General features: G+C 41.4%; 1 protein-coding gene across 1 annotated transcript in view; it reads left to right on the top strand.

The window, feature by feature from the left end:
- Positions 1–2,381: 2,381 nt before the first annotated feature.
- The window catches only part of LOC147440603 (uncharacterized), a 66,713-nt gene continuing 45,394 nt past the window's right edge, over positions 2,382–23,700 (top strand). The window contains exon 1 of the mRNA XM_086483318.1: positions 2,382–2,516. Coding sequence (XP_086339444.1) covers positions 2,382–2,516 — 135 coding nt within the window. The remainder of the gene's footprint in view (positions 2,517–23,700) is intronic.

Genomic DNA, 23,700 nt, shown 5'->3' with positions numbered 1-23,700 from the left:
ATTTAAGAGAGAAGAGGGACCTTAGGTAGAGTTGCATAACACCACAGTGTTCACCAAAAGATTTAAGAGAGAAGAGGGACCTTAGGTAGAGTTGCAACTTCTACCAAAAGAAGTTTACGATGTCGTTGCAAAGCCCCAGACCAAAGAAGCCAACCAAAGGCTTGGACTCGGAGATTTCTATGAACAAGAGCCGTGTGGAGTGGACTTCCAAAAAGCTTATGAGCTTTTTTCCACGATCAAAGAAGATGGAACCACTCAAATCTCTAACCCACAAGGGAATAAAGTTGAAGTGGTGATTACTAAGGAGATAGTGGCAGAGGCACTCAAACTGCCAACAGAGGGAATGACAATGAGGGCAAGAGATAGAAAGACGGCGGGTACTTTCACCAAGGAAACCACCGCTACAACATTTGCTGACCTCATCCATAAATATATGAAAGAGCTGCAAGGTTGTACCACCAGCATTTCCACTTCCTTGCCAAAAGACCACCAAGGTATACAACACCAAATCATGCGGTTGCCACAACCTTTACGCAAGTCCTCAAATCAACAACCAGGCAACCAATTCACCATGCATAGTATGTTTTTTCCACATTGAAAGGGACAAAGAAAGAAGGAAAAATCACATACCTGGGAGAACTAGAGGTTTTGACCGGGATTGCTTACCAGGCCATCGGCATGGCCTACAACTTATCGCCTGTCCCAGATCAGAACACTCGGATAGTGTCAGCACAACCTCCTCCTCAAGCTACAAGATCTACCAAGAGATCATACAAGTATGATGAAGAGTCTTTTGAGAGCTCGCCAGAACGGCACATTAGTGAAAGCTCTGATAACGAGGAAAAAAGAGAATGACGGAAAGAAATGAAGAGAAAACCTGTGGCAGCACACCAGGAGGAACCTGTACAAAACAAGCCCGATTTGTAAGAGAGAAGCAATCTTAGGGACGCAGCCTCCAAGCACAAGGCAAGGACCCAGCAAAAAGGTACCCATTGAGCTTAAACGACCAAGAACTAAGCATCATACCAGAAAACAGGCTGAAGATCCCACGGAATCACTGGAAAAGATGTATCAAGAAGCAAAAGCCTTGAAGCGAGAAGCCCAAGAAGCGGCAAGGAAAGAGAAAGAAGCAACAGAACATCAAAAGCAAGCAGAGGAAGCAATTGAACAAGGAGCAACACGGCATGGACAAGGTGATGTGTCTCCCCGCCCTTCTTCACCTTGTTTCTGAACAGCATGATCACCCCATGCCGAGCCCACCACCTTCACCATCAGATAAAGCCAAAGAACCTGAACCCAGCAAGGAGACAAAGCTTGAACAAAGAGAAGCAGCTAAATCTGCACAACGGGCAGCTGAATCTACAGAAGACCAGCAAAAAGAGCAAGACAAAGAGCCAGAAAGGGTTGCAAGTCCTGCACCAGTAGAGGACAGCACGAAGTTTGAGCAACCAAGAGAACAGGAGGCCGAGGAAACACCCTCTACCTCAACACGACAAGAGAAGGCTGAGGTATCCACCAAGCCTCATGATGACAAAGCAGAAGAGGATCAGCCACAGCCACAAGGGCAACAGCAACCAGTCGCCATGAAGCTACCAAAAGACACAAAAGAATATGCAGAAACATTAAAGCAACTAGCACAGAAAAAAGATTGGCAATCAAACGATGAAGTGATCCTGCAAGTTAACGAGTATGCCAAGAAAATACAGGACATGACTGAACGACTTCACTCAGCAGCACTTAGTCATAGCACAAGGGCAAAAGAATTAGAAAATGGTGATTGACACACTCCAAGGGGAGTTAGACGACCGACTAAACGTCATCACCGATCTACAAAGGCAAGTGCAGGAGTTGAAAGCGGAAACGGAACAACATCAGCTTGCAAGGGATAGACAGCAAAAAGAGATGGAGGATCTTGGTGATTTTCTTGCAAAATTGTCAGATGCATGCAAAGCAAAAGATGAACAGCTGATAGAAGTTACAAACAAACTTCTAACTACAACCCTGTTAGTTTAGAAGATTCAGGTTCAGTTAGATGTAGAAAAGTCTCCCTCCAGTACTCAGAGCAAAGAATAAATGATGAGGCAATTTTCTTGCGGCAAATCAGAGAAAATCCTGACGTAGCCTCGATCAAAGGAACAGACGAGGTCTACAAAGCATTAGAGAAGAAGAATAAAGACCTCGAGCTGGATCTTAAACTGGAGCAGTCTCAGCGCAGAGATCTGGCTTTAATGCGGGTCCAAAGAGAAGACAATGTGCTGAAAGAAATAGTTAAACTTAAAAGATTCAACCGGCTATTGAGAGAGGGACAGCCAGAAACACAAGAAGTGGCAAGCACTTCAGAGTAGCCACAGATAGAGATCCCCTCAGTTTCATTTGCTTGGATGGAGACACAACCAGCAAAAGAGCTAAGTGGCGAGGAGGAGTTTCAAGTACACATTACTGAAACAAATACAACGCCAATGGTCGAGCTCTCCAAGGCTGAGGAAGATACACTGAAAGAGAAAATTACACAAGAGGTAGATGAGCAGTGGAAGGCAGCAATGGATTGGGAGCTGAGAGTTCTTCACTCCGTTAACGTTACACAACTCGCTACCAATCAAATCAATGTGCAACAGCACCAACAATCCCTACCCTATCCTTTGATTAAAGTGGAGTTGCTACAAATGAAAGAAAGGCTTTACACAGACATGCAGGTCAAGGGCGCAAATCAAGACCACCCGAAGTGGAGGCTGAGCTAGTTGAACAAGAAGCCAGGTATTTGATTCGATTCAGAAGAGCACCTGCAGCCCTACAAAAGGATCCTACTTTATGTCCTATACCAAGAGTAAGGACTTGGGAAGTACATGAGGCACTAATAAAGAAGCGTCCAACTTGGTTGAATTACCCCAAATTGCCTGCTCCAAAAAAGGGACCACCGACGGAAGAGTACATGGTGAAAACCCTAACAGGCGCCATGTCCTTCTTCACAAGTCTACCAGATCTATCATGTGCAATGTTATACAAAATCTACCGAATGTTGCTCACCTACACCAAAGTATTCCATGATCCAGAGCAAGCACGTACCCCTTGGATGTCATACCTTGAGGGTAACAAAGGGTTGTGCTATTGAGGGCGAGCTTTTTGAAATGGGGCCTCTAAACCCAAACCAATGGGCCTACCCTCACAAAATGTTCGTAAAGAGGTACGCACACTACTTGGGGCACCACCTTCTTTTGGGAGTGGAGAAGGAAACCAATCAAAATAACACTTGCACTCACCCACTCAAGCAACACACTTTGAAAACCCCCTTACTCTATATACACTTTGGACACTTGAACACCGTCAACGATTATGCAACCCAATGCCGTGCATCAAAATGAAATATGCAATTTGTGGAATAGCATTCACCTTCTCCCCATAAGAATACCCATAATACATCCAAACTCTTCCTCTCTCAAGCACTCATCAAAAAATCATGCGCACGAGACTTGCCTCTCAAACACACAAGAGAATCACTTACATCAAACTAACACACTTTGCATAGAGAGCTCATCTCCATCTATGCAATGCCGTGACACAAATAAAATCACCATGAGAGGTAGCCACATGCATATGTAATGAAGCAAAAGAGAGTTGGAGTGAGAAATTTCTTTAGACCAATTGAATAAGTGTGGAGAAACAAACCAATGGTAAATTGAGAATAGAACACTTACTTGATTTCTCACACACCTTTCAAGGGGAGGACAGACGCTTGCTAACCATCACGAATTGCGACACTTGAAAGTTTTGAAGATGATTTCATGATCATTAACATAACCATGAGAGAGATCATGATGTATTTACAAGTTATTGAGGTGCTACAAATGATTTATTGGGTTGATGGAGTAAGAGAATGTAGAATGGAAAGAGTGGAGAATAGAGTTGCACTTCCTCCAAAGAGGAGGGTTAGGAGAGAGGATGTGAAAGAGGGAGAGTTGAGGTTTTCTCTACTATTGATCAAGAAACAACATGAAGTTGAAAATATAGGTGTGTGTCCTTGAGTCTCTCCAAGGGGGGCTATTTATAGTTGTGTAGGAGTGGGATTATGCTACACTTAATTAGAGTAAGTGATTAGACCTAATTAAGTGTCCTTTGACCACTCATTGAATATTGGACATAAAAGGGACTATTTATTCACCAAAAATATCATTTTAGACCGTGAAGGCTCCATAGGGGTGCATAATGTAGGTGGGCCCCACCATGAGGCCCTACGGGTGGCTCCTGCGGGGTATCTAAACTTGTCTGTCTTGGCATTTAGAAAGCATCTTTAGGTTGGTCCCATCACATGCAAGTGACCTTGAACACTCATTGCTCTTCTAGAAGATGAGTAGGGGAAAGATAAGATCTCACCCTCTTGATTTACTTGATTTACAGTTCCCTTTTGCTGCGAATCTGACAGATTTACACTATTTTGACCATAACTTTTTACCTGTAGCTCGGAATGACATGCTTCAAAAGGCAAAATTGACCTTCTCAACATGTTTGATATGAATTTGGACTATTCTTCACGCCCATGCACCAAGGAATTCGGTTTGGAAGGTCCACACTAGGCTAGGGAATTTTTTGCTTCCAAGTGTTCTTGTATGGGCCCTTTGCTTGTATGCATCCAAGGGGAATCATGCTTTTTCAAAAGGCTATGATGCTTAAACAAATAGAGGAAGGCCCAATATTATTTGCTTGTGAAAAGAATATACAATTGGAGTCTTTTTGAAAGGAGAGAAACTATATGTATATTCTTAAGAGATATTGGGCCACCTATGTAGGGGGCATAGAAGACTTGTAGAGAGGGACCATAATCTTTGGTAAAGACAAGTGGAGAGTTGATTTCCATGGGAATTTATCTATATGGGGTGGAAGATGGATATATTATTTTTCTACTACTAATTCACAAGAGGTAAGAAAGTTTGGGGGTATATAGTTGGTTATTGTATGCTTATTATATTTACAAAGCAAAAAAGAAAAGGGTGGTAATATAAATATATGACTAAGGTGACATTTTTGGGAAGAGTATAATGTATGTGTCGCCACAAAGGTTAAACGAAGAGGGGGAATTTACTCTAGATAACTTAATAGCGTAGAAAAATATATACACATATGAGGAAGAGGACGTTGAGTAGGCTGATAAATGTTGCAAAAAGATGGTTACCATTTTATGCCACTCATATTAGCCCTCCCCCAAGCCTAGAGATATTCATATCTTTAGGAGGACGGTGTTGCTTCTTTTTCTTCTTTTTTTTCTCTTTTTTTGTCATTTTTCCTTTTCCACTTTTTTTTTTTTTCAATAGGAGGAGTGTCATGTACTCTTTTACTCCATTAGACTTGCTTTTCATTACCTCAATCCCATAAATCGGAGATGGGAGGGTTGCCTTGGGTATGTTCAGATTCCAAGGTTGGTTCTTCTTTGCACATCAAAGCTTTAAAAATAGGTGGAGCATTTGCCAAGCCGAAGGGAGCCATGTCAATTTGGAGCTTAGACGATGTAGGCAGATGACTGCCTATCAACGGATTGATACGTTGAAAGTAGAGCTTTAATCTCCATCCATTGACTCTGGTCTTGTGGAGTTTTCCTGATAAATCTACTAATCTGTAACTACCATTCCCAAACTTTGTTTTTATCATGAAAGGTCCCTCCCATCTTTGCAAAAACTTTTTGTCAAGTCGAGTATCAAGTCGGTTATCATAGCGAAGAACCAACATACCTTCCTTCAATCCTTTCCCCTTGAGCTTCTTGTTGATTTTATCCCTTTGGCTTGTCGTTTTGGTGATGTAGTGATCAATGGACTCTTCTCTATCTAGCTCAAGTCGTTGGAGATCTAAGATCCTTTCATGTAGAACCTTTTTTGGTTTTTTTGCCACTCTTGCAAGAACACGCAAGCTTGAGAGCTCTACCTCAATGGGGAGAAGTGCCTCCTGTCCATAAACTAGATGAAAAGGGGTGAATTGGTTAGATACCTTGAAAGATGTCCTATACGCCCAAAGAGCAGCCGTCAAATGGAGATCCCAATCATTAGGCCGGTCCACAACCTGCTTAGAAATGATCTTACATATCATTCCATTCACTTTTTCCACCAATCCATTGCATTGAAGATAGTAGGGTGTGGAATGCAGGTGTTTCACTTTTAACCTCGTCAAGAGATCATTCAGAAGGTCAGCCCTAAAACCCGGGCCTCGATCTGATAAGATTTCTAGGGGTGTTCCAAACCTACTACAAATATGATCAAAAATAAACTTTGATACCTCTTCATCTGTGATTTGGGTTGTGCTTGTTGCTTCCGCCCATCGTGTCATGTAGTCAACACCCATGATGATGAAAACCTTCCCTGTAGAAGTACGAGGTAGAGGACCTATTGCATCCACACCCCACTTTTCAAAAGGGCCATAAGATATTATTGGGACTCGAGGCTCATATGTTAGTCGTCTATCCCCAATAATTTGGCATGGCTTACATGCCTTACACCAATATTGGACATCACGATGTAAGCTCGGCCAAATAAACCCTGCTTGTAAAATCTTCCTACTTGTAATATCTTGAGAAAAGTGACCACCACAGACATCATCATGACATGAAAGAATAATTTTCTCTATCTCTTGCACACCTGGTACTCTCCTCAAGACCAAATCTTTCCCTTTGTGATATAAATCATCCCCGATCAACTGGTAAGGTGTGGCCTTCTTAACTAGTCTATGTCTTTGCACCTTGTCTAAGTGTTTGGGGCACTCACCTGCTTGTAGAAAGAAGATAATGTCTTTTAGCTCCTCTTGACCTTGATATTTGGGTTCATATAGTTTCACACCTCCTACCGCCATTTGAAGCGTTTCATTTGCGAGTAAGTCTGCTTCCTTGTTATGAGTTCTCACAATGTGTTGTACCTGTGTTGCTTTAAAACCCTTCATCAAAGCTCTTACACTACTAAGCCACTCAAACAATGTACGATTCTTGCACCTCCAAGTCCCTTGGATTTGCCTGACCACTAGCAAAGAATCACCTTTTATAATAATTCTTTGTATGCCTAATTCTTTGCATTCTTCTAACCCAAGGGTTAGAGCAGCATACTCAGCCTCATTGTTAGAGTGAACACTGGGTAGAGTGATACCTTTTCTAACCATTACCTCCTTTTGTGGGTTCAAAATGATGATTCCCCCTGCTGCTTTGTCTTGTTGGCGTTGATAAGCTCCGTCAAAGCATAAAGTATGGGCATTATCAATCTCCTTCACTTTGAACTGTTTTGAGCCTTCCTCTCTTTGTAGTCGTGATCCTTCCCTTTCTCTCACTTTGTAGGTGAGAATGTCTGCAAGTCCTGCTCTTGTGCTATCTTCTACAAGGAAAGTGTATTCAAATTCTTGGAGTTCAAGCACCCACTTTGCTATTCTAGATGAGAGGCTCATGTGTTGTACTACATATGGTAGATTGTGCTCTAAGGTGAGAAAAACAAATGGCACAGGGAGAAGATACGATCGAAACTTCCTTACCGCAAACAAGATTGCAAAGACCACTTTCTCCATTTCAGTGTATCCCTTCTCGGCTGGAGTCATCACCTTGCTCACGTGCTTCTTCTAAGGTGGATGGGAATTTTAGCTCTACTTTAGCCTTTAAAAGTGGATACAAGCCAACCATGAATCTCTCTTTTTTTAGAAAGTTAGGTGCACCACCATGATTTTCTAATGTAGCCTCCCACCTACCCCATAGATTGACAAAGGTTGCTTCATAAGAGGGATAGTCTTCAAGTGATACCTGCTTATGTCCAATAAGACATTTCCATAGTCCTTCAGAAGTATCACCTTGCCCGAACTTGGAGAGGAAGCTTGCTCGCAGTCTCTCCCAATTGGACTTGATTTGGGGTTGCAAGGTCTCATACCATGCTTTAGCTTCTGCTTTTAGAACCAACGGGAAGGCTCGTAGCTTTACTTCCTCTTCATCTCTCCCGGATATGAGATGTGCCATCTCCAAGTTGTCAAGAAACTCTTGAGCATCTTCCCCACTTCTTGCATAGAACGTGGAAAAAGAACTTGACATTTTGTTAAGACTTTTTGAAATTTCTTTTTTTTAAAGAAAATTTTCTCTTACGGGCCGCACAAGATTGTTGACACTATAAATCTGATTACATTAAAATGAAGATGTACACATCCATTGTTAATTCGTACTTTATCATAGGTAGAATAAATGGATTAATTGAAGCATTGATTTCATTGAGGCGAGTGGATCCAAATATCCTCCTTATGATATATTGAAACCTAAACTTAGTTGCAATGATTATATGAATGGATTGTCGAGCAATAGGCCTAAAAGGTTCATTGTTTTGATCGTGATTCGTGTGCTACTCCTCGTTGTTGGTTTGAAGACCTCGTTCCTTCATATGGCCCTTGAGCACCCCTTCACCACTCCTTGTTCCTGCCTTTAAAACAAAATGAAAACGTGAACATCAAAAGAAGTTTCATAATTGATGATTGCAAGTATAATTGGATTGGGTGATGCCAGTATTTCTCTAAGTCTTTCTGCACCAAACATAAAAACAATGCGTTGCTGGAAAAAGACTTTTCTATCTATGTGAACATTTACTCTAATGTGTTGTGCAAAATGAAATGGATAGATGGGAACTCCATTGTTCATCACTAAAAAATTTGAAGGTAACTTGGAAATATGTTCCTCCGTGGGGGCACCACTTTATGAGGGCGAGCTTTTTGAAATGGGGCCTCTAAACCCAAACCAATGGGCCTACCCTCACAAAATGTTCGTAAAGAGGTACGCACACTACTTGGGGCACCACCTTCTTTTGGGAGTGGAGAAGGAAACCAATCAAAATAACACTTGTACTCACCCACTCAAGCAACACACTTTGAAAACCCCCTTACTCTATATACACTTTGGACACTTGAACACCATCAACGATTATGCAACCCAATGCCGTGCATCAAAATGAAATATGCAATTTGTGGAATAGCATTCACCTTCTCCCCATAAGAATACCCATAATACATCCAAACTCTTCCTCTCTCAAGCACTCATCAAAAAATCATGCGCACGAGACTTGCCTCTCAAACACACAAGAGAATCACTTACATCAAACTAACACACTTTGCATAGAGAGCTCATCTCCATCTATGCAATGCCGTGACACAAATAAAATCACCATGAGAGGTAGCCACATGCATATGTAATGAAGCAAAAGAGAGTTGGAGTGAGAAATTTCTTTAGACCAATTGAATAAGTGTGGAGAAACAAACCAATGGTAAATTGAGAATAGAACACTTACTTGATTTCTCGCACACCTTTTAAGGGGAGGACAGACGCTTGCTAACCATCACGAATTGCGACACTTGAAAGTTTTGAAGATGATTTCATGATCATTAACATAACCATGAGAGAGATCATGATGTATTTACAAGTTATTGAGGTGCTACAAATGATTTATTGGGTTGATGGAGTAAGAGAATGTAGAATGGAAAGAGTGGAGAATAGAGTTGCACTTCCTCCAAAGAGGAGGGTTAGGAGAGAGGATGTGAAAGAGGGAGAGTTGGGGTTTTCTTTACTATTGATCAAGAAACAACATGAAGTTGAAAATATAGGTGTGTGTCCTTGAGTCTCTCCAAGGGGGGCTATTTATAGTTGTGTAGGAGTGGGATTATGCTACACTTAATTAGAGTAAGTGATTAGACCTAATTAAGTGTCCTTTGACCACTCATTGAATATTGGACATAAAAGGGACTATTTATTCACCAAAAATATCATTTTAGACCGTGAAGTTTCCATAGGGGTGCATAATGTAGGTGGGCCCCACCATGAGGCCCTACGGGTGGCTCCTGCGGGGTATTTCAACTTGTCTGTCTTGGCATTTAGAAAGCATCTTTAGGTTGGTCCCATCACATGCAAGTGACCTTGAACACTCATTGCTCTTCTAGAAGATGAGTAGGGAAAAAATAAGATCTCATCCTCTTGATTTACTTGATTTACAGTTCCCTTTTGCTGCGAATCTGACAGATTTACACTATTTTGACCATAACTTTTTACCTGTAGCTCGGAATGACATGCTTCAAAAGGCAAAATTGACCTTCTCAACATGTTTGATATGAATTTGGACTATTCTTCACGCCCATGCACCAAGGAATTCGGTTTGGAAGGTCCACACTAGGCTAGGGAACCTTTTGCTTCCAAGTCTTTTTGTATGGGCTCTTTGCTTGTATGCATCCAAGGGGAATCATGTTTTTTCAAAAGGCTATGATGCTTAAACAAATAGAGGAAGGCCCAATATTATTTGCTTGTGAAAAGAATATACAATTGGAGTCTTTTTGAAAGGAGAGAAACTATATGTATATTCTTAAGAGATATTGGGCCACCTATGTAGGGGGCATAGAAGACTTGTAGAGAGGGACCATAATCTTTGGTAAAGACAAGTGGAGAGTTGATTTCCATGGGAATTTATCTATATGGGGTGGAAGATGGATATATTATTTTTCTACTACTAATTCACAAGAGGTAAGAAAGTTTGGGGGTATATAGTTGCTAATTGTATGCTTATTCTATTTACAAAGCAAAAAAGAAAAGGGTGGTAATATAAATATATGACTAAGGTGACATTTTTGGGAAGAGTATAATGTATGTGTTGCCACAAAGGTTAAACGAAGAGGGGGAATTTACTCTAGATAACTTAATAGCGTAGAAAAATATATACACATATGAGGAAGAGGATGTTGAGTAGGCTGACAAATGTTGCAAATAGATGGTTACCATTTTATGCCACTCACTATGATCTCCCATGGCCAACCTTCCGTCCTCTATGGCTTCTACGCCACATGTATGTTTTTACATTCTCATAATATGCTGGTGTTTGAGGAAGCCACACGGTTCTTCACTTGGCGAACGAAGATATTTGGGCCAGTGATCAGCAACCTTACTTCGAGATTTGTAGGCTACTCAACAGTGGAGCTTAAAAACAGAGTAACAATGAAGTTTTTGCAGATACCAGACAAAAAGAGAAAAATCAAATACGAAAAGGTCCTAAACGTGCTTAAAGACCGCCTCGCGAGTCGTCAACCCAAAGACTCGTTTATCCCATAAAGCTGTGTCAAGGGACAACACATGCGAGAAGGGGGGGAATACGGATATCATTTTTTGGAGCTCCCATGTAAAAACACTTAGTATTTTTTATAAATCGGGAATATTGTAACTCTCATTTTTCGAGTAAACCTTGTAATAATTGAGCCGGGGCAACAAGCTTCCAGATTGTATTAACCTGTCATTACCTATCTTTAGTTAGAGCTCCCAAATTATTAGTTTTAACCACCAAAAACCTTGGCTAAGGTATAAAAGCCAATTTTTGTAAGTTATTTGCAAGTTTTGGATAATGAAATACACAGTGTGAGTTAACGGCACTCACTTCTCTCCTTCTCGCGCTTCCTACTCCCTCCCCGCTTGTCACATTTTAGTAGCGTTTGTTGCATTGCAACCGCAGGTAAGAGCTCTATGCATTGACATAAACACATCACAGTATTTTGTAGCTTTTGGCATCGCCGACCCACGGCCTAATATCATCTTAAGTAGGAATTTACACTTCAAAATCAAAAACTAAGCATAGGCGGGGTACTGGGGCATCATTGCTAAGCATTTAGGTGCATTCTGGGTCGAAAACAACTAGGTCAAAAATCCACTGCAGCTAATAATCACGATTTTGGCACTTGACCTAAAGTGGGGTTTGAGACCATAAGCATGTGTGCTTAGGTCTTATAAACTTGTCCTAGAAGTTTCGTTACATTTGGATGTCATTTGATATTGTAACGGATGTGATTTGTTTGCCGATGAGCGATTGGCTTCTGGTGATTTCAGTCACTTGAGTGTAGCTTGAGTTAGATGCAATTTGTCAGTTGTTTTTCGAGAGATTGACAACCTCTTGTAGCCTCTATGCACTAGTTGATTCAACTTCGTCCCATGGATTGACAATTTAATCGTGGTTCTCGCTAAAATTGCAATAAAATACGCTAGTGAGGTTAGACACCCGTCCCACAGAGAGAGAGAGAGAGAGAGAGAGAGAGAGAGAGAAGGGGGGGGGGGGGTAGAGAGGGAGTGGGTTAGAAAGAGGGAGAGGTAGAGAGAAAGTGAGTGAATGAGAGAGAGACAAATAGAGAGAGAGAGAGAGAGAGGTAGAGAGAGGGAGAGAGAAAGAGAGGGAGGGATAGAGAGAGAGAGAGAGAGAGAGTGAGAGAGATAGAGATAGAGAAAGATAGAGAGAGAGAGATAGAGAGAGAGGGGGGGGGGAGGGGGAAAGAGGGAGAGAGAGGGATAGAAAGAGAGGTAGAGAGAAAGAGAGAAAGAGAGGGAGGGATAGAAAGAGAGAGAGAGAGATAGAGATAGAGAGAGAGAGAGAGAGAAGCAGAGAGATAGAGATAGAGACGGAAAGAGAAAGAGAGAGACAGAGATAGAGGGAGAGAGAAAGAGAGAGATAGACATAGAGGGAGAGAGAAAGAGAGGTAGAGATAGAGAAAGAGAGGGAGGGATAGAAAGAGAGAGAGGTAGAGAGAAAGTGTGTGTGTGTGTGTGTGTATGTGTGTGTGTGTGAGAGTGAGAGAGAGAGAGAGAGAGAGGGATAGAGAGGGAGAGGGAGAGATAGAGAAAGGGAGGGAGAGGGAGATAGAATGAGAGGGAGAGAGGGGGATAGAGAGATCTAGATAGAGGGATGGAGAGGGAGATAGAGATAGAGTTAGAGAGAGATGGAGATAAAGAAATAGGGATAGAGAGAAAGAGAGAGATGGAAATATAGAGAGAGAGAGAGAGAGAGAGAGAGAGAGAGAGAGGTATGTTCTTGTGAGCTTACAAGGAGATAAAGAGCAATGGTTGTAGGCAAAGCAACCATTTTGTGGTGTGCATAGTGCAAGTATGCTTCCACTTCTGTATAGTGCTTTGATAAGAACCTTCTTTATTGAAAACAATGGAATTCAAAAACAACTTTCTACTCTCTTGTCCTTACCTTCTCTATCTTTCTCTCTCTCTTCTTATCTCCCTCTCGCTTTCTCCCTCTCTTTCTCACCACAGACGTGGCATTAGGCTGGATTTCTTTCAACGGTATTGTACCTTCGAATGGAGGCAGGCATGCAATGTGCACAGTAATCCCTCGAACAAGGAGTTGATGTGCAAGAAGCACAATAAAGAAGCTCCTCTTTAAAGCACTCTACAGAAGCATGAGCACTCTTGCACTACACACAACACAAAATGATGGCTACATTTATGTGATGTATATACTTAAATTATACTTAATTGTAGAGAGTATGTAATTGTATATACTTAAATTATAGGGAGAGAGTGTACGTATATATTTGTTTATGCATGTATATAGGCACTAAGTACGGGAGCATAGCATCAAAAGGTTTGACGCTTCCTCTTGGGTATAGTCCTTTTTAAATTGTGGTGTTGCAGTCATTGATCTACTCATGCATGGATTACCGCAACGTGCCTGAACACCTCTTTACGATGGTGCACAGTACTCAATGATCCAGGCATTATTGGAATTTCTCAACTTGCAAGAAACATTCGGTTGGAGCAATGCAGGTGTCGATGCACTCCTTGGGTAAGTTCGTTATATGGCTTTTTATACATCTCTCTCGCTTCATGGTGCCTCCTTGAAATTTTATTAATACGCTTGTTTGTTGTAGTTTGATGGGGAAAATGGTGACAAAAGATCACCGCATGCCTCCAGATCATCGACGAGCTAGATCGTATGTCACTGCACTTGTCAAGGAGTATGAGCGCATCCACGCGTGCGTCAAAGATTGCATACTATACCACAATGAGCACGCACATGCTACCTCATATCCCGTGTACAAAGAAACATACTACAAGACTGGAGTGAGCGGGGTGCACCTACCCTGCAAGGTATTGAGACATTTTTCATTAATCACTCGCATTCAACACATGTTTAAAATCAGGTCTATCGTGGAGCTTCTCACATGGCCCACCAACCACCACTCAAATGATGGAATGATGCGTGTCCTTGCCAATTCACCTACATGGAGGCACATCAAAATTCAATGGCCAGAGTTTGGGTTGGAGCCTCCACACTTGAAGCTTGGGTTAGCAAGTGATGGTGTCAACCCCTTTGGCACTAAGTCTACTTTATGGAACACTTGGCCTGTGGTGATCGTCAACTACAATATTCCACCATGGGAAACAACCAAGAAGGGCAATATACTTCTTTCCTTGCTTATGCCAGGGAAGTATAAATTGATGTATATTTATTTCTACCTCGAGCCCCTCATTGAGGAGTTGGAGGAGTTATGGAGAGGCATCCCTGTTGTAGATATCTCATTTGCAAAGGGGGGAGAGAAGCCATTGTGAGAGGACTCCTTATGTGGACTATGCACGACTATCCTGGGCTTGGAGAGATTTTTGGTATCTCACTTTTCCTTCTCTCTCTATTTCTCTCCCTTTAGTTTGAAGCTTCTCTCTAACAATATGATATGTATGCAGAGTTTTCCACATCGGGCCACAATGCATGTCCTACTTGCGGGACATCATTGGTGACAGAGAGGCCATCATTCAAACAACCATCATTTCTTACCCCAAGGTCATAGCAAGCACAAGGCTCTAACAAATGGGAAGATGCCTTTAAAGCTCACGATGGCAGATTGGGCAACTATTTGGGAAGAGCACTACAACAGCAATCTTGCTCCGAGCTCTCCACCAAAGGTATGTCAAGGTATTCCATATTTTTAAGGCTTCCATATTGGAAGGACTTAAAAATACAACATCTCTTGGATCCATGCACACATTCAAGAATGTAGCCTAGACCCTGTGGGACCACATTATTGGCAAGGACTCATTGGGGGCAATGGAGGATTTGAGGGTCTTGAAACGTCGCCCCGCCTCTGCTACTCCATGCCGTGCCCCCAATGGGAAGATTGTTCTTTTGAAAGTGCCATGGATGGTATCCAAAGAAGAATTGGACCAAGTGAAGGGTACCATTGTGTCTATTCACACACCAACAGGATACATGAGGTCGCTAAAGGGATCTTTCACAAAAGCGAAGAAAGGTGGAAGCATTCAATTTTATGGGTTGAAGTCCCATGATTGGCACAAGATGCTTCAGGTAATGTCCCTTTCTCTATTCTCTCTATTATTTGTTTTTTAGGACACATATAATTTGTGTGTATGACTTTCTCTCACTTTCCCTTCTTTCAATCTATATTGTAGTTCATTCTGCCGGTGAGTATGCGCATATGCCGGGACAAGAAAGTGAGAGATGCTATTTTTAAACTTGGAGAGCTAGTAAGGTACACCACAAGACTCCACTCAACTACACTTTTCTATGTACATAATAACATCAACTAACACTTAGTGCCAATTCTTGTGTGTTTTCTTACAAATTTGTAAGTTCCAAAGAAATTGAAATAGATGCTATCCCTACTGCTCAAACACTTGCAGTAGAAACCACGTATGCCCTTGAGGATGCATTTCCTTGATCAGTTCACCTTAGTCAAATCCACCTCTTCATTCACGTTGTTGGGGGATATGTGTTTGAAACATTAGCCAGGAAGGCATCGCGCGCCTCTGGATGTGAGATGTGTGAAAGAGAGAGAGCAGTAGCTACTGAAAGATCTGGTAAGCATCGTCATCATCAATTAATTGAATAATGTTTTCAGTACAACTTAATCCTTAGCCAAGGCAGACTGTTAGCAGCATCGTCACTTGGACAAGCTAAAAATTAGGAGTTTAAGCTCTCTTTTTACAAAATTAATCAGGTTGTTATTAACAACATCGGGACTTAGCAAGATGATTAATCAATCTCTAGCTGATGAAGGTTATGGAAATATTCTTCAATTGCCCTTGGATTCTGCCACCTTTAAGTTTGAAAGCGGCCTCTTGCTTCATCTCCATGCTTGTCCGAGAGAGAGAGAGAGAGAGAGAGAGAGAGAGAGAGAGAGAGAGAGAGAGAGAGAGAGAGAGAGAGAGAGAGAGAGAGCGTGGCTAAACCTTACTCATGCACGCATGTTTTTCTCTTCTCTGCCAAAAAAAACTTTGTATCTCCCCAAAACTGTCAAAGAAACTCCCTTTTTAAGGTGCGTTCAATCTCTTATTTTTATCCCTCCCTTCCTCCTTATTTAGCTTCTACATGTCGTTTTCTATCCTCACTTTTCCCTATTTTTTGCCCCTTTAAATGCTATTCTTAGCTTGCCTTAAGCTCCACGGCTCAATCCTTGAATATTGGTACTGGTCTCCTGGGTACTGGTGCTAGACACTGGTAATACTGGAGATGTTGGCTTGATCTTGAGACACTGATGCTGGAGACTGGAGACACTGGAACTGGTGACACTGGACACTGATACTGGTTCTCGAGTTACTGATGCTCGAGACTCTCTAACAATGAACACTAGAAATACTGGAATTGTTGACACTGAAGATGTCACTAGAACTGGTGCAGTTGGTTGTCAAGACGCTTCGACACTCTAGCACTGGAGACTAGAATTGGAACTGGTTCTCGAGACTGGCTCCTGAGATACTTTGACACATGTAGTACTGGTGCTGGCTGGTAGTTTTTTTAATACTGGCTCTTGAAACTATCTTTCTAGAAACTAGAACTGAAGACACTAGTACTGCAACTGGAGCTAGAACTAGAGACACTGGCATCGGACACTAGACACTAGAACTCAAGATACAGGCCCTCGAGATACACTATCACTGGTGCAGCTGGTACTAGAGATACTGAACACTGGAATTGGTACTAGATCTTGAGACTGGCTCCCGAGATACTCTCGCACTGGAGACATTGGACACTCTCAAGACACTGACTCTTGAGATACTTTGATACTAAACACTGGAAATGCTGGCGCTGGAACTGGACACAGGACTTACTGACACTAGCTCTCGTGATTGACACTGGAGACACTAAGCTGGAGACTGGCTCTTGACTTATTGACGCTTGAGACTAGCACTGGAACTGGAATTGGTTCTCAAGTCACTGACGCTCAAGACTCTCTAACACTGAACACTAGAAACACTGGAACTGGTGACACTGGTGTTGTCACTGGAACTGGTGCAGCTGGCTCTCGAGACTCTTCCGCACTTTGGCTCTGGAGACTAGAACTCAAATTGGTTCTTGAGACTGGCTCCCAAGATACTCTAAAACACGTAGTACTAGCATTGATTGGTACTGGTGCAGCTAATATTGGAGATGTTGGCTCCCTTTTAGCATCATTAAGGCTTTTGTTGGCCCTTTAAAGCCACATCTTGCATACACTAACCATAAAAATAGCTTGTTACCAAGCCTTGAACACTCATCATCAATCAAGTAAGCTTCAAATAAGCTCGACGTGCATCTTTCTAGTATCTTCCTTAGCATAGGAGCGGAGATGCATGACATCCACCTCCTCTAAACCTTCACAGCCTCCGGTCTATGCCAACTACACTTGAGAAGCATCATCAAGAGCATCATCAGACTCATCTTCTGATGCATACATAGCATTATCTTCAGGAGGTTGATCTATGTTAAAATCTTCAATATTAATTTCACCTTTTTGTTGCTTAAACAACTAACTCTTTTTCCTGCAATAGGCACTTTAAGCTCAATGCCATCAAGCTCACATAGCTTATAGGTCGCATTATCATAAACATCAAGTACTACATATGGTCCAAACCATCATTTAACCATCTTCCTCATAGCAGTGTATTGATACAAGGATCCAATCCCCATCTTTAATAGCATGAGGTTGTAGTCTATGCTTACCATCAAATGCTGCTTTATTCTTTAACCTTGCTTCCTTAAGCTTCACTTTGGCCTATTCCAATATCTTCCTGACGCCTTTCAAGTTGGCGAGTGTGCAAAGAAAGCAAATATTCTATAGACATACCTTCTTCCCATGGCATTATGGTCCAAGAATTAATCACTTCCTCTGTAGATATAATGGGTTTTTGCCCATGCATCAACTCGAATGGCATAAAACATGTAACAGAAGTGTGTGTAGTACAATATGTTGGGTATGCAAGCCCTTGTGTGTCTACTTGTGGGAAACTCCCTCTATAGCATGCAGATCAGCTTTAGTTGCAAGTCAAGTTATGCATGGCAAAGTTCTGCTATTTATATTGTAAGGTGTTTATACACAAATTATTATCAATCATAGCGTTGTTGTTCTTTGTTGCTGTGTCGACTCTTTCTCTCTCTTATTCTCTTCTGTTGCACGCCCTCAAGACCATGGCTATTCTCAGGCGGCATCCCCAATAGCTTCGCAGCCCAACACGATCAGCCCATAAAGAAAATGGTAAGAGTTTATGCCAATCACCAATATGTCCCTGGCATGCCTTTGCTAAAGCTTTAACAATAGGCGGATGCCCTCTTTCACTTTTTCCATTCCCTTCTGGATTGTATGTTGTAGTGAGAGCTAGTTTAATGCCCAGCCGAGCAAAGAAATCCTGAGCTTCATCAGCATCCAACTCTCCTCTACCAACAGTAATTCTACCAACACATTCACACCTGGAAATCACATCTTCAAGCAAGAACTTGCATACATAACTGGTAGCTTTGGTATGCAAAGCTCTGCCTTCCACCTGATTAGTAAGATCTTCTCTGGCAAGAACAATGTACCACATCTACCAAACACCTACTGGCATGGTAATCAGTTCCACCACCCACTTGTAGTGCATAGCCAATGGATATGTGGGATGAAATCCATCTTGATGTCGCACATTAGAATATTGTTGGCATATTAAGCAGGTCTCCACAAACTGAGCCACATCTTTATACATACCTTTCCACCAGTAACAATCCTTAATCTTGATAGAAGTTGACAAAATTCCTCTATGTCCATCCCATAAACTTTCATGAAATTCCTTGATAATAGAAAGAGTCACTTTATCACAAACAACCCATTGTGATACCCCTCCATAGCGCTTTGGTTGCTTCCATAAATGTCCATCCTTCATAAAATAGTTGTAAGCCTTCGTTCTGATCCTTTTATACTCTTGATCAGCCCACCCTTCATGCTTAGTAAGAGTGCTAAGGTAGCGACCAATCAAAAGCCACTCTCCATCATAGAACTCCTCAAAAAATACCTCAAAAATATGAGCAATATTACCACAATTTTCATGTAGATAAGAAGACATATAGAACTTCAAGCCAACATCATCACTTGTGGTTAGAATCTCTTCCTTATCTTCAAAACCTAGCTCTTGATAACATATCTGCAAAACAGGATTATCTCTTCCTGCAATATGACAAAATTCAGGGTTAAGAGACTAAATATAGGCTATCCATTGCAACATAGCAATATTCGGAGTAGAGCAGTTTACAATTCCTATCAGTGGCAAGCAATCTATCTCTACCACAACTGAAGCTCTAATAAAGTATTCTTTGTCAGACCTTGGAGCAGTAGAAACGCCCCAAAGTTCTCTCTTACCTATTGATAGCCTCGTTGATGAGCATTGAGCACTTTTGCTCCAAATCAAACCGCATACATGTGCCCTTCTTCATCATTCTGACCTATAATCCATTCAATATCCGTAGGGCTAGTGTCAAAACTGTTAAAATTACTGGCCTTCCACATTTGTAGTTGACTTTCCTCAAAATGGGAGCCTCGAGAAGCATCTTCTCTAACTTCTTGATGGCTCATGTGTGAACTTCTTCCCAAACAAATCTTTTACCTTTTCTCAGCAGTTGATAAAGCACTTCTTCACCATGAGCAAAATGTGGTAGCCAAATAAAATAGAATACATATGCACCCAAAAACTCACAAATTTCAGTAACCGAAGAGCACATTTCCTTCATCTTTTGAATAGCTTCAACTTTAGCCGGACTTGGCCTTCTACCTTCTGGATTGCACATATGCCCCACAATTAGAACCTCTTTAGCACCAAAAGTTGATTTTTTCCTTGAAAGTGTTAACTTCTTCAAGCCTAGATAAAATAGCATCACAGTCAGCACTATGTTGAGCAATAAACTGTCTGCACCCCCTCTGATCTTTTACCTCATCTTTTGAGCCTTCCTCACATCCTTTAATTGGTAGATCATCAATCAAAGGCATAGTAACATGAGGGATAAAGTCCGTTCTTCCTATGAGCTACAGAATTAGAAGCACCTTGTGGCAAAGTGCACATCCTTACCAACCTAAGAGGTGTACGCATTGTAGTAAAATCCCTCCTCTCCAAAGCTAAATGAAATTGATCATATCCAGAGTAAAGATCACCCATAGAGTACATTAATCTACCTGCAAAGGCCTCAACAAATTCTGTTAAGTATGGAGCCTGATTTACCTCTTGTAATTTTCTATGTTACACGCACATTTTTAAGGCCCTTGTTATGAGGAGAAGCCATTGTGCGTGAAGAAAAATCACTCGCCGAAAACCAAATTTTCACGGCCAGTCTCGAGCTGGAATATTCCTTTTCGCCGAAATATTATGGACGGACGGTGGCCAAAAAGTGGTAAGAAAATCGCAGGTCGTTTGGCCGATTTTTCGATGGCCGAAAGTCAATGGTTGGTGGTCGGTGGCCGATTTCAAAGGCGGACTTGTCTTCTCAAGGACGGCCACACATGGGCAGATTGGAGGGTCCGATTTGGACTTGTCTACACAAGGGCGGCTACACACGGCTGCCTCATGAGAGAGGGCAGCCTATAAACGGAGGCCTCTTCTACACACAAAAACGGATTTGTGAAGCATTATGTTTCATTGTGAATTTGATGTGAGGTGGTGAGAGTGAAGCAAGGTGGGAGCTCCAAAAGGGTATAATCCCTTTGTAATCTACTTCTTGTTTTGAAGTACTAAAGCCAGTCAATGTCTACTTTCCCATGGACATAGCCCACATTGGGTCAACCAAGTATATTTTGTGTACTCTCTCTCTCTCCCTCTCTCTCTCTCTACTATATAATCTCTTGTGTGTGAAAATTATCTCTCTCCCCATTAAGTAAACTACTCAACTATCTACTTAGCTACATCCTATTTCCTAACATCTGGTATCAAAGCAAGGTTTGCTCGTAGCTAAAGTATCTCAAGTAAAGGGTTCTTTAAGTTGAGTGGGAGTAATGGTGGAGGAAGGGAAGCTCAATATCAAGAAGTTCAATGGCAAGAACTACCAACACTGGAAGATGCAGATTGAAGACTATAGAAGGACCTTTATTTGCCACTAGGCGATCTTGCAAAAATAAGCCCGCAACAATGGCAGATGAAGCATGGATTGTCCTTGACGAAAAGGCACTGGGAACAATCCGATTAAGCTTGGCATCAATGGTGGTCTTCAATGTCACGGAGATGAAGACCACGGAGGACTTGATGAAGTCACTTGACGGCCTCTACAAGAAACCGTCGGCATCCAATAAGGTATTTCTAATGAAGCGCTTGTTTAAACTAAAGATGGCACAGAATGGTTTATTTTTAGAACACCTAAGTGACTTTAACACAAGCATAAGTCAACTTTGATCAATGAAAATCAATTTCAATGATGCAATGCGAGCTCTCCTTAGACAATCGTCTCTACCGGATAGTTGGGACAACCTTGTGATGGCTGTAAGTAATTCTATCTCTGGAACAGATACTCTTAAGTTTGATGATATTGTGGGTGTTATCCTAAGCGAGGAAAAGCGAAGGAGAAGCACAGGTGAATCATCAAGTGTTGCACTGTCAGTGGAAGCAAGAGGAAGGCCTAAGGAGAGGTTCAAAAACCAAAAGGATCGTGATCACTCAAGGCGGAGCAAGTCATGCACAAATTTAGTTCTCGAATGTTGGAATTGTGCCAAGAAGGGCCACGTCAAGAAGGATTGCTGGTCCAAGAAGAACAACAAGCCAAACATTGGAGGCCAATGTGGCAGGTAAAGTAGAGCAAGATGCTCTAATTCTGTCATTAGACAATGTGTCTAATTCTTGGATAGTAGATTCCGGGGCTTCATTCCATGCGACACCACACAAGCAGCATTTCCAAGATTACACCAAAGGTAATTTTGGGTATGTATACTTGGGAGATGATGAAGTTTGACCTAATCTCCAAGGAGTAGAGATGTATTTCTATTGGCCTACCATGAAAGTGGACATACAAGAGTATGTTTCAAAATGTGTGGTATGCCAAAAGACCAAGTATGATAGAGGGAAGCAACCTGGATTACTCCAGCCATTGCCTATTCCAACCATGGGAGAGTATTTCCGTGGATTTTATCTTTGGATTACCCAAGTTTATCCATGGGAATACGAGAATATGGAAAATAGTCAACAGGTTGAGCAAGTAGGCACACTTTATTCCTGTCAAAAACACTATTAAGGTACACCAAATGGCAACTCTTTTCATATCACATATTTTCAAACACCATGGATTGCCAACATCCATCGCGTCAGATAGAGATACTAGAATGACCAGTAATTTTTGGAAAGGTCTCTTTGAAAATCTAGGAACAAGATTGAATTTCTCTTTGGCCTATCACCCACAAACGGATGGCCAAAGTGAGATAGTCAATCTTACAATACTCAATCTACTAAAGACTTATGTTACCGCAGTAGATCAACACTCACAATGGGAAAAGTACTTACCTCTTTTAGAGTATGCGTACAATAATATTGTACATATTTCTACGAGAAAAGCGCCTTTTGAAATCATTGAGGGAGGACCTAAAACTCCCTTGCTACTTAAAGTACATGGGAAGATATTAGTTGCCAATGAGTATGACTTGACCTACAAGAATCTTTTCAAAAGATTAAGGAGGCTATATCCATCTCTCAACAAAGGCAAACAAATTTTACTGACAAGCACAGAAGGGCCTTAACATTCAAAGAAAATGATTGGGTCTTACTTAAGTTTCCCAAGGCTTGATTGAAACAAACAACATGAAAAAATCTGACGGGCCATCAAAAGTATTATGCTAAACTAGCAAAAAGATACTATGGTCCTTTTCAAATCTTGAAGCCAATCAATGAGATGGCTTATCAACTCAAGTTTCCCAACCATTGGCTCATACACAATTCTTTTCATATGAGCCTACTTAAGACCTACAAAGGAGAGCCACCAAGTGAACCAATTATTGAAGATCCTCCCAAAATCGAAGACCAAGAAGAGGTGCTACAACCGGAAGCTATCCTTCGGCATGAAGACAAGGTACTACGACATGGTAAGATTATTCAATGGTATCTTATTAAGTTCAAAAATTATTCTTTTGAAGATGCAAGATGGATGCAAGGAATAGAGCTCAAGGATAGTATGAACCTTGTCAATGCTTTCAATGCTACATTAGAGTCAGCAAATGTACAAATTTCTTTTGAATGACCAATGTTTTTGTCTTATAAGACTAGTTCTCTTTTTATTGTGCACAAATTTAAATAGTATGCATGCTTAAGATCATGTTTGTGATGATGACATACCTCAAAGACCCAGTAGAATTTGTCACTCTACTTGAGAAAATGAAATGGACTAAAGAGCAGACATGCTTGCAGCAGCTATGTCTCCCAAGCACCAAATGGATTACTCATCCATCTTGGAATGATGTCGTAGGGTAAAAAGGGATCCTCTACCCGTTAAGAAAAGTTCACTAATGACTAAGGCTTATCTCTTCTACCTCATAGTCAAGGAAGACTATGATTTCAAGAGAGAGGTAATATCATAAAATATAATATCTAACCAACCCAAATGATTTCCTCATATTAAATTGATTATTTAATGTGGGAGAATCAATAGGAACAAGGGTTAGAATATAGACAGGTCTATCTCAACACGGGGCCAATGGTAAAGGTGTCCA

The sequence above is a fragment of the Adiantum capillus-veneris genome, chromosome 15 (genome assembly GCF_014529385.1).
Source record: "Adiantum capillus-veneris isolate H3 chromosome 15, ASM1452938v2, whole genome shotgun sequence".
NCBI lineage: Eukaryota > Viridiplantae > Streptophyta > Polypodiopsida > Polypodiales > Pteridaceae > Adiantum > Adiantum capillus-veneris.
This window is presented reverse-complemented; position numbering and strand designations above follow the sequence as displayed.